This window comes from Pholcus phalangioides, unplaced genomic scaffold (assembly GCF_987345545.1).
Source record: "Pholcus phalangioides strain wild (caught in Gottingen) unplaced genomic scaffold, Ppha-v1.0 ptg000003l_1, whole genome shotgun sequence".
In the NCBI taxonomy this organism is placed as follows: Eukaryota; Metazoa; Arthropoda; class Arachnida; order Araneae; family Pholcidae; genus Pholcus; species Pholcus phalangioides.
In genome coordinates, this window is record NW_028301596.1 from 27250494 (window position 1) to 27267771 (window position 17278).

At 37.5% G+C, this 17278-nt stretch overlaps 1 protein-coding gene across 2 annotated transcripts in view; it reads right to left on the reverse strand.

Annotated features, from left to right (window-relative positions):
- Sos (Son of sevenless guanine nucleotide exchange factor) overlaps positions 1-17278 on the reverse strand; it is a 530159-nt gene that overhangs the window by 23273 nt on the left and 489608 nt on the right. For both annotated transcript variants that reach the window (XM_089247363.1, XM_089247362.1), the window contains one exon: positions 1169-1442. In XM_089247363.1, coding sequence (XP_089103489.1) covers positions 1169-1442 — 274 coding nt within the window. The remainder of the gene's footprint in view (positions 1-1168; positions 1443-17278) is intronic.

Consider the following 17278-nt stretch of genomic DNA (forward strand, 5'->3'; position numbering starts at 1 on the left):
TCATACTATGGCTGTATTGGATGGAATAATTTTCAGAAACCATTGTAATTTCTGATTCATTTCATCTAGCTGGAACACCACTCAGATAGTATACAATAAATATGTATAAGTTTATGAAGTAAGTGAATATAAACGTATACAGTCAAACCTCGTTAATGAGTCACTCTTGGGAGAACAAAAATATGACTTGGTAAGTGGAGTGACTCGTTAAACGGAGTAAGCCATAGCTGTGCCGTGAAAAAAATTACTCACTTGGGGGGGGGGGGAACCGAGAACAAAATGGCCGAAATGAGTGTCTAAACATGATTTAGCAGAAATCTGGTATTTTGTGCTTCTGCACATGGTATTTTGTGGAAGAGCCACTCAATGAGCTAAAGAGCCGCATATGGCTCTCGGAGCCACGGTTTGCAGACCACTGGTCTAGACAAAGTAATTTTAATTAATGCGCAACTGGAAACCATTTTCCATTAAACATGTCTGTGAATGGCGTAAAAGGAAATGGCATATCAAGAGAATGAATAGTAGAAAATGAATAATAGAAAACTTGTAAGTAAAACAAGAGAAAGAAAATCTGTTACAGATTCTGGAGAATAAAATATGTGGAGCAATCACAAATCAGTTAAAAATAGGGAGTGAAAACAGATGTTACTCGGATGGAATTTTTGTGAAAATAAATTAAATCAGTCAGTCGACTTTTTTTTGTTGAAAAAATAGCTGGAAACAGCGTTTGAAGGTTTTTTTTTCGTTCTGTGGATGAGCGGTAATTCACTTAGTTTGACCCCATTTTATACCTTGTCGGAAGCTTATGTGCCAAATTTTGGAGGGGGTGCCTCAAGCTAATTCCATTTACAGCCCCCAAAAAATAAAATTGTGAAGAGGACAAATGGCGTCATTGAAAAGTATACTTCTATTGCGACACAACTTCCAAGTTTCTTAAGGGAATTTTTTTTTTTTGGCACAAGATAGCGCAGAATTTTCAGTGTTTTTGTAGTAGTATGAAGGGAAAATTGTCAAAATTGTAGCAGAATGTAGCAGACGTGGAAAATTGTTGCAGGTTTTCCACTCCTGTTTGCTGTAAAAGGTATATCTTATATTGGGAATTAACCTGTTGGTTTTTCAATAAATAACCTAAAAAATCTTGTAGAAAAAAAAGTAGTTAAAAAATTACCATTTCCAGCAGCTGCTCCAATCATCACAGGAGCAAAAATACTATGATCACTGTTGGGACAGACAGCGCATGGAGATGTTAGTGGGGTTGAGGAGTTTGGTGGTGTGACAATATAAAACTGACAGTCATCTCCACTTTCTTGTAAACTTGATGTTACTTGATTGTTCAAGATCATTCCTCTGCAGTCAGACGATAATGATGGGTGACCATATCTTCCAAGAAGACGAGATTTGATGCCAGGCGATTTCAGAGGAACATCAGGCCATTTTCTTGGCTAGAATTATCAGGCATATATATACAATTATATAAAATGTTTACCAGAAATATTTAGCATTGAATGATGGAACAGTAGATAAATGAAAAAATTCACATGCAATTCAACTGCCTCAAAGAAAAAAATAAGTACACGGGCATCGAAGAGATTCTATGAATTTCTGGCAAGGTCGCCGCTTTTAACAAAAAAGCATGACATGAAATCAAATGCTGGTCTGATGTTTCGTTATGATTAGTGTGATCATATTTGAACGAGATAAAACAGTAAAGTGGCCATAAATATGAGATATCACTAATTCTCGCCAAAAATATTACTGTCAGAGAAATTACCAAACATGGTTTTAAGGACCCCTGGCGAAAAATACAGTATTAGAAAATATATGCAATGGTTAGAAATTTCATGGGAATAAAAATATCATGGGAAATAAGTGAGATAAATCAGTCATATTCACTTTTTACACAATTTGAAATCATGTAAAACAGGCCTGTAGCCAAAAATTTCGTTCAGGGGACCAAAGTGTTAGAACAATAGTAGATTCGGCCATCTTTTTTAATTTTTTCTGTGATTTTCTCACATTTTGGGGGGAGGGGACCAGAGCCCCAAAGTCTCCTCCCTCGCTACTGCCTTGATGCCAAATACTTCTATCTTTGATTCTAGTTCAGATTAATGCAAAATTTCATCCAAAAAACGGGAAAAAAATGACGTTTTTGTAATGGAAAAGTCTGAAAGGGTAAAATTATGGGAAAATACAGTTATGTTCTGTATATGGGTCTTGTTAATTAAGAGCATGTCAGAATGCCTAACATCTTAAAAATCCTTTTTCACATCATTAGAGATGTCAAAAACACCATACAACAACTGAAAATGTGTTATATTCAAGTTCATAGCATTTTCATTGATATTAAAAGCAAGGTTCATTAACATTATTTTCTAAATTATCAGCCCAGACTGTCAATTTTTGGTGCAATAACTGACGTGTAGTTATTTGACAAACTTGAATTGATTTACACTTCACTTAACCTAGATTTTGTTCAATATGAAATCAGGATAAACTTGATATTTCTGACACAAGTTCTACAGCTATAACAAGGTAAGGGCACTTTATAGAACAAGGGGCACTGTGAAGAGTGACTGGTACTTGCAGTTTTTCAAGTTGCATTATAAAAAAATGAGAGACGATTTCTTTTTTATCATTGCATTCGATTGACATACAAAATTATAGTTTTGATTCAGTTCTGTTCATTTCAGTCAAGTTTATCTAATGCAAAATGCTGATGTTTTAAAGAAACATTTAATCAATTAAATACTAAAACTAACAATGGCTGCTTAGCACGAAAGAAAATCTTATTCAATACAAAATGTTTTTAATTATACATAATCAATGCTAGATCAGTTTGCAATAATTTACGATATGAACAGTTGATAATTTTTTTGAATTACTTCATTATATTACTGTTGCTTCACAAAACAATAAAATAGATAACAAGAAATTTATTCATATGAATGTGGTACAACCTTGTCGAGCGAGGGAAGCAAGACCAATGAATTCTTTTCTTCCTCCCCGGAAGTGAGCTTTTTCTTAATGATCACAGCGACACAGTAACACCCCCCCCCCCGTGCGGATTGTGCAAACTAATTATTGACAACAAAAGAAAAAAAAAGATACATACACTCATAAGGACGTAATCCTATATAAATATACACATTAGATTAGTCTACTCCACCGTTAACGCTGGGGGGGGGGGCGGTGTGTATCTCCGCCCATGCTCTATACCCATTACTTTTTCATTAATTTATACTCATTTACTGCTGAAAATCATAAGCAAGCTTATTGCTATTATGCCATGTAAAAGGGATAAAACATCAATCAATAGTCTCATCAGTGTAGTTAAAAAAATTAAAAAAAAAGTTGATGAGAAAATAAAACTTGTAAAATAAAACAAAAAATAATAATAAATGCAATAATGACATAGCTTTGTTATCTGAAATTCATACCACATAAAAAAATCATACTACAAAATCATTTATTCCAGCGCTAGTACCAAAATTAAAATTCAAAGCTCAACGTAAGTATAAATAAACAAGTACACACAGAAACATGTATTAAAAAAACATCCTAGTAAAATGAGATGCTGTATATTGAGATTCAAAGATGGAGAAATGGTTCAACGTTTATTTTTCCCATTTTTCACCATTTCTGACAGTGTGGGGGAAGAATTTGTGAAGAAAAAAATACATAAATGACTTCAAATAAAAAGAAAAGATACACAATGTTTTAATTATCACAATGAAGTCGAAAACACCAGGAAACCTCTCCGCTACTACTTCCAAAACACATTTTGGCATTCTATATTTACAGAAGACAAATCTCAACGATGATTCTTCTGCATGAAAGAAAATATGATTCGATAAATGTGATCAAACACTGATTGCATGCACCATGAAAATTAAGACATTAAGAAAATTAATGTCTCGTGCATCTCTTTTCTGGACATACATGCATACACAAATTATACATCATGTGCAATGGAAAAGTGAAGGAATTTTTTAAGTAATTAAAAAAAATATTTTAATTAAATCACTATATTTATTTTAATTTGCATGGTTTTTTTTTTCATTATTTTTCCGCACTGCCAACAGTAAAAGCCACCATCCACCCCCCTCACACAAGGAGAACCTACAAATTCATAGAACCAGAATCACAATTTTAAGGTGATCATCATCAACAACCATTTTCAATCCACTGCTGGATGAAGGTCTCCTCTAATTTTTCTTTTTTTTAAGGTGATGCCTGGCCCATTGAACACTTTTCCAGACGTCTGGCTTGCTCATTATCCCCTAGGGTTGACGAAACAGAATTTTGCTTAAAAAAGGACACCATTAACCGAATATCGTTGTCATTTTCTTCCCACATTTCTTGTATTCATATACCCATGTGATTTGCGTTGTGTTGTTCAAAATCAAAGCCCACACCGATGCCTGTGGGCACCACAGGGAAATGGGAGTTGCAAACGGATATAGCTTCTTTATAAATGGAACCAAATATTTCTATAGGAAGAGGAAAAAATCGTTTTGCAGAGCCATTCAACACATGCGTTCAATTAACAATATTTCAGCTGTCTGTCTTTTTTCTACTCAGCGAAAAGAGAGCCGCTGATATAGCATACAATTAGCGTGCAGCCTGGCTGTTCCTTGAATAGATATACAGTATACCTACCATATGAAGGGGAAAAAATCGTTTCTGCTGGACTTCCTATGGTGTATACTTTTTTCTCCGCTCAATGTGTCTGTCGGATGACCAGCTACATGTAGAGAATCGAACCATTCCTTGCCGTTCGTGTAAGATTCAACTATTTATATCAAATAGTAGTAATCACAAATTTGCTCTATTCTAATAATGAAACGCTCCTATGTGAGCAAAACAAAATGCTCCGGATTAGTTTTTTTTTAAAGGATTTCATAGTGACATATTGATGAAGTAAATTCTACCCCACGTAAGTTTTCTTTCATCTAAATGACATTTTTTTTGGCTTTGTTTTATGTAATTAACTGTAGAAAAACCACTGTCGTTAAACTGGGAATATTGCCAATAACTTTCAAGTTCAGCTCTTAAATTCCGTAAATTGTACGTTGTGCAGATGTCGACGCCCAATTTCCGTATGGCCAAGTTCAGCATTTGACCTCACTAGGCTAGGGCTGACATGGGAACAGGTGGGACAATTACCATAATTTTTTGGGTTTTTTAAAGCTCTAAATTAACTACAGAAGGGCCCCATGAGAAGTTTTGCTGGGGGGGCAGATGCAAATTAAAGTCAGTTGAGGCCCCGGACGCAAAAGTAAATACTGGACCCCTTAAATTAGACAAAAAGTGTAATGTTTGGGTTTTACGCGGCTCAGGGTGTGCGCCTGCCCTTAAATCTGCCTCTACTTGGGCCCGCCAAAAATCCCGGTCTATGGGATGTGAGGGCATAGCCCAGCCAACAAAATTTAAACAACAGATATTCACTGACTGGCCAAGCATCTCTTCACCTTAGTCTCGGCACCCTGTTCTCTGATTCTTGCTTTGCCGTCAGTGGAGAAAACGGTTGAGGCTTCCAAAGAGAAATGAGAAAAAGTGATTTCCACTGTGAACGTGAAAGCCCCTCTTAGGAATGTGCGATAGGAGCGGTCGCACCGTGCTTTATGGGGCCCCCCACACTCACGGTAAAATATTGGAGGCTTTCATGAATTTTGAAATTACTTCTTGCATTAATTCTGACGTTTCAATAATTCTGAACCCCCCCCCCCCCCAAAGAGAAAAGAATTAGCTTCTCACAGAATTTAACCCTTTACCGATTCTTGAAGGATACTGGGAGGTTCGTGAAAATAACCTATTTTTGCTTTCTGAAATGGACTCGTCCAAACTTTTACCCCTCACCTAATCCCCCGTCCTTCCTTCCATTCAGTTCCTATTCATGCTGGCCACAGCATTGCTGTTCACGGTAAACTGAAATCACCCTTCTTTATATAGCATTTTTCTTTTATGTAAAAAGGAGTAGGCACCCAACCCTTTTTTCTTCATGAAAGACATGTATATATGCATACAAGTTAATTTTATCCCTGTACGCGTATACAGGTCCAGCTGAAGGTCCGGTTAGTTATTTATTCGTGAGCGGCGCGGTATATCGGCCTTTCTCTTCAAGATATTCTCGCCAACTTTGCGAATTTTTTTTTCCTTTTCCCAATTGTTTTATTTTGTAGAAATGAACTACACTGCTCAAAACAATTAGGGAAGCAAGCAAAAAAGTGAAGAAAACCGTGCGAGATAGCCACGTATTGGCATACAATGGATAGTACACGCGTATCAATGCGCAATACAGAAAAAAGACGTAAAAAAATTTGGAATTAAGCTTTAATTCAGCGTTAATTGGAAAAAACATGAAAAGATGATTTAGGGCAACAATTTGGTTACATGTAAATGATAAAAAAAAGTACTGTTTAGACATCATGCATGAGTTTTAATAGGGCGTGTGGTCTCCTCGAACAGCTAAGACTGCTGCACACCTGTTTGCCATGGATGCGATGAGGTTATCGATCAGACTTTGGGGAATACTGTTCCACTCCTCAAGAAGTGCAATCTGCAAGTCTCGGACAGTAACAGGCGGCCTTGGTCGCGCAGCAATGCGTCGTCCGAGCATGCTCGATTGGATTCAGGTCAGGAGAGTACGCTGGCGATTCCATACGCTGTATTGTTTCAGCTTCAAGCATGTTCTCCACCAGACGAGCTCTATGCGGTCGGGCATTATCATCCTTGAAAACAAAGGAATCTCCAATGGCTCCAGCGTAAGGGATGACATGAGGTCGCAGTATCTCGTCTGCATACCTTCGGGCCGTCAAAGTGCCATTCCGAATGATATGCAGGTTCGTACGTCCGTCTATGCTGATTCCACCCCATACCATCCAACCAGCTCGTCTGTATTGTGACCTTTCACGAACGAATCGGGGTTATTTTGAGTGCCCCTGTCCCTCCATACCAGAACACGTCGGGTGTCACACTCCAGACTGAATCGGGACTCGTCTGTAAACAGCACTTGGCTCCAATCATGTTGCTCCCAATCTCGATGTTCAGCAGCCCATCTTCTTCGGGCCGCACGGTGGCGGGGGGTCAACGGAATGCAGACCACGTGCATAGAGCCCTCCCTCATGAAGCCGATTACGTACTGTTTGGCTGAACACCCTTTGTCCTGTTGCCAAGAGCAACCGTCTTAGCAGCTGCATAGCATTCTCTGTTCTGTTTCGACGGGCTGTTAACCGTACATACCGGTCATCAGTTGCTGTAGCCGACCTTGCCCTGGTCGACGTCTAACATTTCCTGTTTCTTGGAATCGATTCCACAGCCTTGCAACAACACTTCTGGCGACTCCAACAGCGTCTGCGACACTACGTTGTGTTTGCCCAGATTCCAGTCTGCCTATAACATGCCATGCCATGGATTCCGGTAAATCACATTGTTGAGACATCCTCAAGTCATCTCGTCTCAAAAAAAAAAATACTGCGCAATCGAATTTCACAGTTACGGCAGTAAAACAGATGTTTCTGCAACATCCCGATTTCTGCCCTTATCTCCTTTTTCTGGTTTTTGACGTCATGAACTTTGATTTGCATATGAAGTTTTCTTCTGTTTCCTGCTAGGCTTTAAATTATGGATGATTCATTTTATGTTACTTATCGGTGTACATCTTTGCGTAATTTTGTTAAAACCATGTGCTCCCCTAATTGTTTTGAGCAGTGTATTAATATGAATTTTTAATTCAAAAGAGAACTTCAAAAATGAGAAAAGACAAGGGTTCCCAGATATAAACTTTCGTGTATCTCAATATGAAAACAAATAAGCTTTACCAAAAAAAATTCAGGCCCCATTCCAATTTTACGTTAGCATCAGGAGGGGGAGGGGGTGTATTCGTTGATTTTTGATTACGAGAAGGGCGACAGTACGAAGCTTGTAAAAACATGAAATTGGGTCCAGCCTGGTCTAATTTTTTTGAGTGGAGTGTCTGTGCTATGCTGACTTTTGACAAAGACAGGAGTAAAAATATTGCCAAAATTCTGCCGACAAAAGAGGAATCTAATTTATTTTTGGTTCTGTCAGAGAAATTACGAATAACTGACGTTCTCCCCAGGGCCGCAACCAGATGCTTGGTCACCTGGGGCAAGTGCGCATTTTGGCACCCCTTTGTAATGTTGAAGGTAAGGTTTGAGAATGAAATTTGCGCCCCCCTCTGGTCCAGCACCTGGGACACGAGACCCGCCTGCTTCCCCCTAGTTGCGGCTTTGGTTCTCCCTCTCCATTAGAAACAAAAAGTGAAGATGTAACATAATATTTTTGCACACTTGTTGCTGATGTTACGTTGAAACTTACAGGCCTACAACTAGGAACATGATCGGAATGTATTGGAGGTGAGAGGATAAACTTAATTTTCCCGCTTGCAAAGTTGCAAAAAGTGCTTATGCGCAGTATATCTCCTTGAAAAATTTCACCCTGCTACTGTACCTCTAGTTCCAACTATATTGAACTTCCTCCAACTCTTCTTGTGATTGGGGGGGGGGGGTGATACGGAAGGGCATTATGTTTACAGTTTACCCATGCATACAAAAGCGACATGAGATATTCACAAATATACGGATAATCATTCAATCGTAATTCAACCTCCCTCCTCCCAGCTGTGGCCCTCTTGCATTTTCAGTGTATCTCTGTCATAGGCACCTGCAGAATTTTCTCGAGGGGTTCAAAATTTTTTCCTTCTGGGGGGGGGGGTTACGTTTTTTCCTGCAAAATAACACTATAATCTCGGTGTTTGAGGGGAGGGATTAGAACCTCAATATTTCCCCCCCCCATGTAGCCAATGATCTCTGTCCATGCTTATGCTTGTGATAAAAAGTAATCAGAAAGGGAATTATTTGATGCTGCGTGTCCTTTTTTTGCACATAAGCTGGCTCTAATTGTAAGTCAAGTTCCAGGAAAACGCAACAATCGCAAAAGTACAAGATACCATAAATTCTAAATATCTAAAAAATATAATCTATTACAAGAAATAAATTTAACACATCTTAATAATTTTAAAATTCTGTTCCCAAAATTATTTCGCAAACATCGTGGGTAGTATAGGCCTATCTGTACAGCTGCATATAAAATTACACAGGTTAGTTCATTTTTTACTATTACATGAAATGCATTGATGAATATTCTGTAATATTATTATTGCAAATATAGTTAATTTCATAATCCCAATTTTCATAAACTCAGTGCTCTACATAGGGACAGGGCTTTATTAAGTTAATTGATAATATTGGCACTGTGCTATTTGAATCTTTTTTTTTTAATGTTATCCTTCAACATAAGAAGTTTTTAAAGAATAAACAGTTGGAGGGAATTTAGAATAATTACAGAAAATATATTTCATGGGCCGCCACCTCCTCACATCCAGGAGCCGAGCTTCTATAAAATTTTTAGTGGATCCCACTCTAATATTTCTCATTGGAGCCTTTGATGGAACTTCAAATAATTACGTGAAAGGAAATATTTTATTTCATGCCCCCTTTTCCTGAAACTGGGTCCCTTGGTAAGACCTGCTAGGGTCAAAACAATGAAAATTCTAATTTTTTTAATGTTATAATTTCAACTAAATACATTCACAAATTTTGAAAAAATTCAAACATCTAATGATGCTTTTATTTCATGTCAATAGGTGTGTATGACTTGGACAGTATCATGGGATCAGATCAGAATCATGTGAATTTGCTGATCGCCCAAGAAGAGTGAGGACTGGATAGAACCACCAGACCAGCATCAAAGTTTTCCTCCATGCCCAGCTCCATAAGGGCTGACTGTAGGACTACAGATGGGCCCAGATAGGCATAGGCGTAAACTTCTATACGGCCCATGGGCCCAAGCCCCCCCAACAACATTTTTGAAGACACGGCTCAGCCCCCCCCCCCAAAAATTCGTATGAATATATGGCTTATTCATTTTGCAATGATGAAAAATTTTTTTTTAACCAAAAGTTGTCCTAATTATGAATTAGTTAATGGAAACACAATCTGCTCAAAATTCAAAATTTTAGTTCTTTTAAAAAATCTGGATGGTCTTTGGCTTTCTTGTTCCATGACAATACGTTTATCTCATTTCTTCCCTGCCGTTCAATCCCCAATTGCACCCTCCATCGGTTTTCCAATCCTTACTGCCAAAAGGCACGGCTGAGAGGAAGATTCTTTGAGGTGTTGAGGGGGCTCTTTATTCTTTGCCTGTGGCAAAAACTGAGTGTCTCTTCTTTTGTTCACTGCGACCGGAGGACGGCCATGGTGCCAACATGAAAATAAGCCCAAAGATGCATGGAGGGGGGAGGTTGAAAATTGGGAAGCAATGATATTGAAACCGAAATAAATGACACTCTATAAAGAATAGGTGCCAGAACCTAGAGGCTGAGGCCATTTGAGCTTCCCCCCCCCCCCGCCGCAATAAATTTTGTAAGGGGACTGAGCCTCCCCAGTAATTACTGAAAAAAACCATTGTGCAATGCATTCTCCCTCTCCTTCGTACACGCTTGAGTCCCGTATATGCGGGAGGACCAATAACTTTTAGGCCCCCCCCCCAATGTTTTTTTAAAAATATTGGGGAAAAAAAGCATATTCTAAATGCCCATTCATAACAGATCTTGAGGACCGATGCCGAAACATTTTTCAAGCCCCTTTACAACAAAATTTGACTGGGGGTGGGGGTAGAACATAGAATCAAATAAACAACAAGTGAATTATAATATTGATTTTAAAAAAGGAAATGAAAAATAAATGATAATTTTTCAAAGGTCCAAGACCAACAGCTCGACCGGGTTTTATTGGCCCATTCGTTAAGTCACCACTACATTTTAACAATTAATACAAAATATTATCTCTATAACTAAGGGATTCCTGAACTATTTACGTTCGCAGCACTCATGGAAATTTTAAATGTTGCCCAACACCTCAGCCAACGTCTTCCTAAAGAGTGTAGTCAACACCATAACCCTTGTTTTGTGGAAAAGATTTGCACCCTCCACTAATATAATTTGACTGGCTGTTCGTTTTCGTAAGACTGCTCATTTAGGAAAGAAAATTAGAATTTTTTTTTTGAATTTTTGAGTAGGAAAACTGAATATCCTAATCTAAATTGTGCATGTGTATCAATAAAAATTGTACAAACTGTATAATTTTTATTGATGAGGTGACTGAAAAGGCAGTGACAGCAACGCCAATGAGGTATGTGATATCCCCGCCCCCTCAACGCTTTCTCCCCATCTGGTTGGGAATTTCGAAGATGAGAAACAAAACTAAAACTAATTCAATAAAAAGTTATCAATTAGGTCATTGCAAAGATGGCCTACTACACATTATCGGTGAGGGGGGGGGGAAGGGAGATAGCCTACAAGTTGGCTACAAGACTCATTCATTCATAAGAAAAATATCGCTTACAAATTGAAAAGAATTTCTTCAATTTAAAAAGTAAAAATTACTCTTCAATTACCTAAGGAAGCTGGTTGGCCACCCCTTTATAAATAGTGAAATGCATGCACAATATCGGTATGTAAGTGCCGCAAAATGTATCTATTTAAAATTCAATAAATCATAAATAGTCAGTCCTCGGTATAACGTCACTCGGGGACCAAATAAAAATGACCGGAATCTGCGATAACTTGATAACGAGTAATCCCATTTCACTAATTTTGTTGGCAAGGACTATAAAAGAGATGTTATAGGCATCCCCTATCCTGCATCAGGGCCTCAGGCTGGGGCCTTTGGTGGATATAGTGAATTTTTCGTGTGAAAAACAAAAAAATGATAGGGAGGGGAGGGGGGATCATCCCCCCACACTGGAGCCCTGTTAATCCAATACCTTCTAAAGCAGCTTGCTCTAGAAGGTGTTGGTTAGTCCCACCGTTGAGCGGGGGGGGGGGCATGTTTATAGTGCAATGTATGTCTGATGATAATGACTTTACAACGAGATCTTTGGACGAGAGATCTTTTCAAGCCTCTCTCACTGTCATCCGTTTATAAGATTTCAAATTGTTCAACAAAGAAAAAATTATAGGTTTTCTTTCCATGTTTAGCGAGAAAATTCTTTTTCTATGAACACAGGACCATAGCGTGCCTTTTCGGGGCCCCCAGGGCACACTTTTTCTGGGGGCCCTTGGAAAGGATTATTATTATGCAAAATAAATGTACATTATTTTGTGGCGCCCAATTAGGCATGTGGCCCTGGTGCAATGCCCCGGTTGCTCCAGCCTAGTTAGGGGGCCTGTATGACCATATAGTAGTTATTCCAGACAACCAGCTTTCGCGGGTAGATAGGACAAGGCAAATCGCTTTGGGACAAGATCAAAGAAAAGCGTTGGGTCGCAATAGGCAGGATTAACCATTGAGGACAACAAAGCACGTACTTCTGACACGGGCATCAGAAAAGAGCAATCACTAATTTATTTTTTCTTAGCTGAGGATTGTTTACTGTCACTGTAGATCGGCTGGCGACAAAAGTAGAAAATGCCATCAGTGAATCCTCTTGAATGCACTTCTGTACTATGCTTGTGACAGATACCCATTATGAGTTTAAAGAAAAAAGAAAAAAAAAGGAGAAAACTGTTCAACAGAATACACCCCAACCCCCTCCCTCACTTGTTAACTTGGGAACTGGTTGACGGGTCTATATCGCTTCCTGTACGATCTCCTTCCTCATTGTTCGTACACCCCTCTGGAGGTAGCAATGTATTATATGATTGCAATAATGAGATGGATGTTGTAGTTTTCCTGTCAGCGGCGCTTTGACTATTTTTGTTCCACTGTAGAAATTTAGTAGCCTTTCTAGAATACAACTACCCTGAAGCGAGGCGGAGCATACACAAACACACACATATATATAGGTGAATTCCGAACAAAGACGCACCCGAATGGGCAGCCAGATGTATTGGAAATTTTTCCCTGAGAAAGCGTGAGAACTTTCCCGAAATTTTCAGTCATGGATACCGCCATCTAACTGAATCATGTGTTTATAGGTGTTTAAGTAACACACATCTATGTGTCCCTCCTTCAGGAAGCTAGCACAGTGTTACATTTTTATGTTGTCCAGATGTACTAACCATGAGAAAAAAACTAAGAATAAGACATCCGAAATGTTCACAAAAGATGAATTCGGCTGGTCAAATGGTGATTTGACCAGCCGAACTATAGTAGTTACAAAAGGTAATTGCCGACAAATGGTTGCGCACGAAGACGTGAGAAATTTTTCTGTACAGAGTTGACAATACCGAAAACAGGATTGTCATATTAACTATAGCATATAAGAAGAGGAAGAAACATCCAGTTGTTTTTGAATACAAGTGTCATCGTTGAGTGTTCATGTTACAAATTTTCAAGTCAACGCTGATCGATCGTTGCATCCTTACTCATCCTTCATGATGAAGGAATCATCATCAAAGCCCAATTTGTAGCAGAGCAACAATAATCTTGGTGAGTACAACCTCATTAGCAGTTTCTCTAATTTTTTGGGAATTTTGCGATTGCATAAAATGTTTATACAGATATTCTTGAGACCAAAAGCTTTTACGACAAACATTGTTTGGAACAAGATTGCTAAAGAAATCTAAAGTACAATAGAACCTCGATTATCCGAGGGTGGATTATCCGGAGTTCAGAAATTACAAAACTACAAAAGGTGAAAGAAAACCGACCATGAAATTATTGATCAGACAACACAAGAGATTTTGGTAATAATATTCGGTGATAGTGATTAGAAGAATGGGAACAGAGATTATTATTGAAGTTATGATCAGTTAGATCAGAGTATCCGATAATGGGCAATATTGCCCCTTGGGGGCATGGAAAGGTCTGGGGGGGGGGGGGATTGAGAAAAAAACAAATTCTGAAGAGGAGGACGATGAAACAAAAAGTTTGGAAAACTGCGAGTTGGATTATTCAAATTTGTTTTGCTTAAACAGTGGTCTCTAATAACAAGGAACAAAATAAGTCGAAAATAATTTGTGTAAAAAAACATCTTATGACACCCAAATTTTTTGGTTTTTCTGCAAGTCAGGACCTTTGACTTGAAGTGCCCCTAGAAAAAAGTGGACAATTATAACCCTGCATAAATAGGGTCAAAGATGTTTAGTTTATTAGCGAATAGAGTAAATACTGTGCTGTTTAAATTAAATGGGCCACTTCATGCAGAAATTAGGACCAGTTCAGAAACTATATAATTGTATAAATAGGTTCTTGTGTGTATTTTTTGCGTAAATTTAAATGTGAGTATTTGACATGAACAACATGAGGATACAATAAATATTTATTTTAAATCAACGAAATGTATAAATATGCGTTTCATTCGAACTGTTTGCTATTGCTGCTATGTTTGGTTATTCCTGGTGATTTAAACCGTGGTTTTCGATAGGCCGTGGTCAGCATTACATGATTGAAAATTTTTATATCGTTAGATTATTAAATTATTTTTGTTAAAATTAATTTTTAGGATAAAATATGAATGGCATTTCTATCACGTGGGTGTTTATGGTCAAAACTGATACCAATTGATTTATTGAAAATGATTGCAAATAAGATAATGCTTGACCAAAAATAATTACTGGTCCTGCAGGTCCTTCAACATTGAAATTTTTTACATACATCAGTAGTATATGAGCAAAAAAACACTATATGTTGAATATAAGTGTTATACAAATACTAAAATTTCGGTTAATAAGCACTCGCTCAGACGTATATTACATGTAAACAAAGATTTTCCCCCTTCTGATTTATGAATTTAAAAAAAAAGTATTTATACTTTTACTGATATCAGTATGACTTCGGTATTATACTAATACTGAAATGTTTGTTGTTAAGAAAAATAAGCGAGCTGCTATGCCAATGGATTTTTAAACGTTTGCTATCTGCGGCACACCTTAATATTAATAGCAACTGATCACCTATGTTGGCCAAATAAAATCGAAACCAATGTTTTTATACCCTCTATGGTTCTCCTCCATAAAACGTATTGAAAATTATTTTTTTTCCAGAAACCGATGTAAATTGGCACTGTTAGCATATTTTTAACTGAAACAATACATCATCACAGCAATTTAATTAATTATAATGGATTTAACTAGCTAAAATAATTAATTAAGGGTAAAATATAGTCTGCCTTAATTTTAATGTTATCTATAAACAGATAGAATTTTGCTCAGCAAAGTTGAATAGTTTCGTCCTTGAATTTTATTTCCATTTCCCTCAATTTGGTGCTATAATATAAATCTCTGAGCACGTAAAATTGGGACAGCTCTCAAATATGACACCAACAAGGAGTCGGCTTTTTCTAGATAGATAAAAATTATTGTACTTATATAGCTGTACCTTGTACTGAAATGACACTAAAGGATGTACTTTCTGAAATACCAAAAAACCTGTTTGTGTTTTTTGACCATTTACCATGTCTATTCAAAAATCAATGGGACTATATAGGGTTAATGCGCAAAAAAGTTGCTCTTCCTTCACATTTTTTTGATTGATTTCATAATGAGATTATCACCATATCAGATATTATCTACACCGAACTTTTGTCATTAATTACGCAATAATAATTTTCTCATTATTAATACGTGAAAGAGCTCAGTATGGTGTTGCATTTTTCCTCTCTTTAAACACTGCACTCACTCAGACATTTTAATATTTTTTGTTTTGTTTGTTTATATTGAATTTTTTGAAAATCAAATACGGTACTCCTGTACTATATTGAAATGCACATTATTGAACACAAATGAAACGAAATTAAGTATTTCTGCTCGAAGAAATGCCGACCAACAAAAAACCAAAATATCAAATAGTAATATTTTCAGTGATTTTGTCCTCTTCCCTCCCCCCACCTCTAAAGAGAAAAAAAAAATGAACATGAAGTAAAATCATTTGTCAAACATTTTATAGGATAGCGGCTCTGGCTGCATAAGCCTATATGACCATGCTTTTTGAATTTTTCATCGAGTATAAATTTCAATACTGTTTTAAAACATTGAATGATTCCTGTTTTGATGTCATTTGAATATAGCCGATCTTGACAAATCAAAAACTATGGAGGAAACAGCCATATTCCTGAAGCGCCAAGCATGGTTTTTGCTGAAGAAGTTTTTTAGATTTTTTCAGGACTTACGGAGACCCCCCCCCCCCCCCATGTTGAAAGCCACACTGTTTTCGTCATCCTATGATTCCACTCTAGCAATCACATGCAGAGAATGTTTGGTGCCGATACAGATTTTCTAGTCGCCATGGTGACCTGGAGCCCGAGATTTGTCAAGCCCTGGTATATAGGGACAGAGTTTGTACCCTCCTTGAAAATCCTTGGAGAAAAAGTTCATTTTCAAGTCTTTAAAAGTCCTTGAAAAAAATTATAATCATTTTCAAAGTGTTCCTGCGGATGTGACCACGGAATGGAGGTGGCTTCAACAATATCTGTTGCAAGTTCCGAAATGAACTGACTGCTAACGGAGGTTGATTGTTGACCGTAGATGCACGCAAAAACAGTTCTTTAAAACAGAACTGATTTTTTTCAGAAGAGCTGAACTCGATGCTTTATTGACTTTTTTCTTGAATATAGAAATCGAACAACACAGACGAATTTTTTGTTTAAGTTTATAAATAACGCATTTTTGTATTTCAAATCTTGAAAGGAACATCATAAGAGTGCTTGAGGTTTATGAAACAGCAATGTTATGTCAATCTTAGTGCTGTATTTCGAGTAATTTTTTTTTGTAATATAATTTTTTCTTGATTTCAATTTCATGAAATATGGTTTTGAATTACAATAATTTTTAGTTTTTTTAGGGAAATTTTTGCGGAAGAGTAAGGTAGAGATAACGTTTCAGTTATACGATTTTTGCATTTATACGACGCTTTGACCCGACTGTTCGGCGACGTGCTTAAAAACCTCGTTTATACGACGCGAATTATCAAAATGGGAGAAAACATTTTCCCCATAAATGATGGCCTTTTGATATTCAACGTTCAGTGGGAATGGGGCCGTTCAAGTATTACGTCATCATCAATGGGGGGGGGGGGAGGTGTTTCTGATTTGCTGACTTTTGATGACAAGGGGGGAGGGGGAGTTTGGATAATGCTTACGTCATCAACTACCCTTTATGAAAATTTGAGTTAGGATTCAGAGGGGCAGAGCTGATGACTAAATTTTGCTGACAAGAAGGGGGGGAGGGGGTCAAAAATGGCTAAAAATTTGCTTACGTAATACTCTTGAAAGGTCCCAATGTATAAATTGGAATAAGTTATGTTTTAATCTTTTT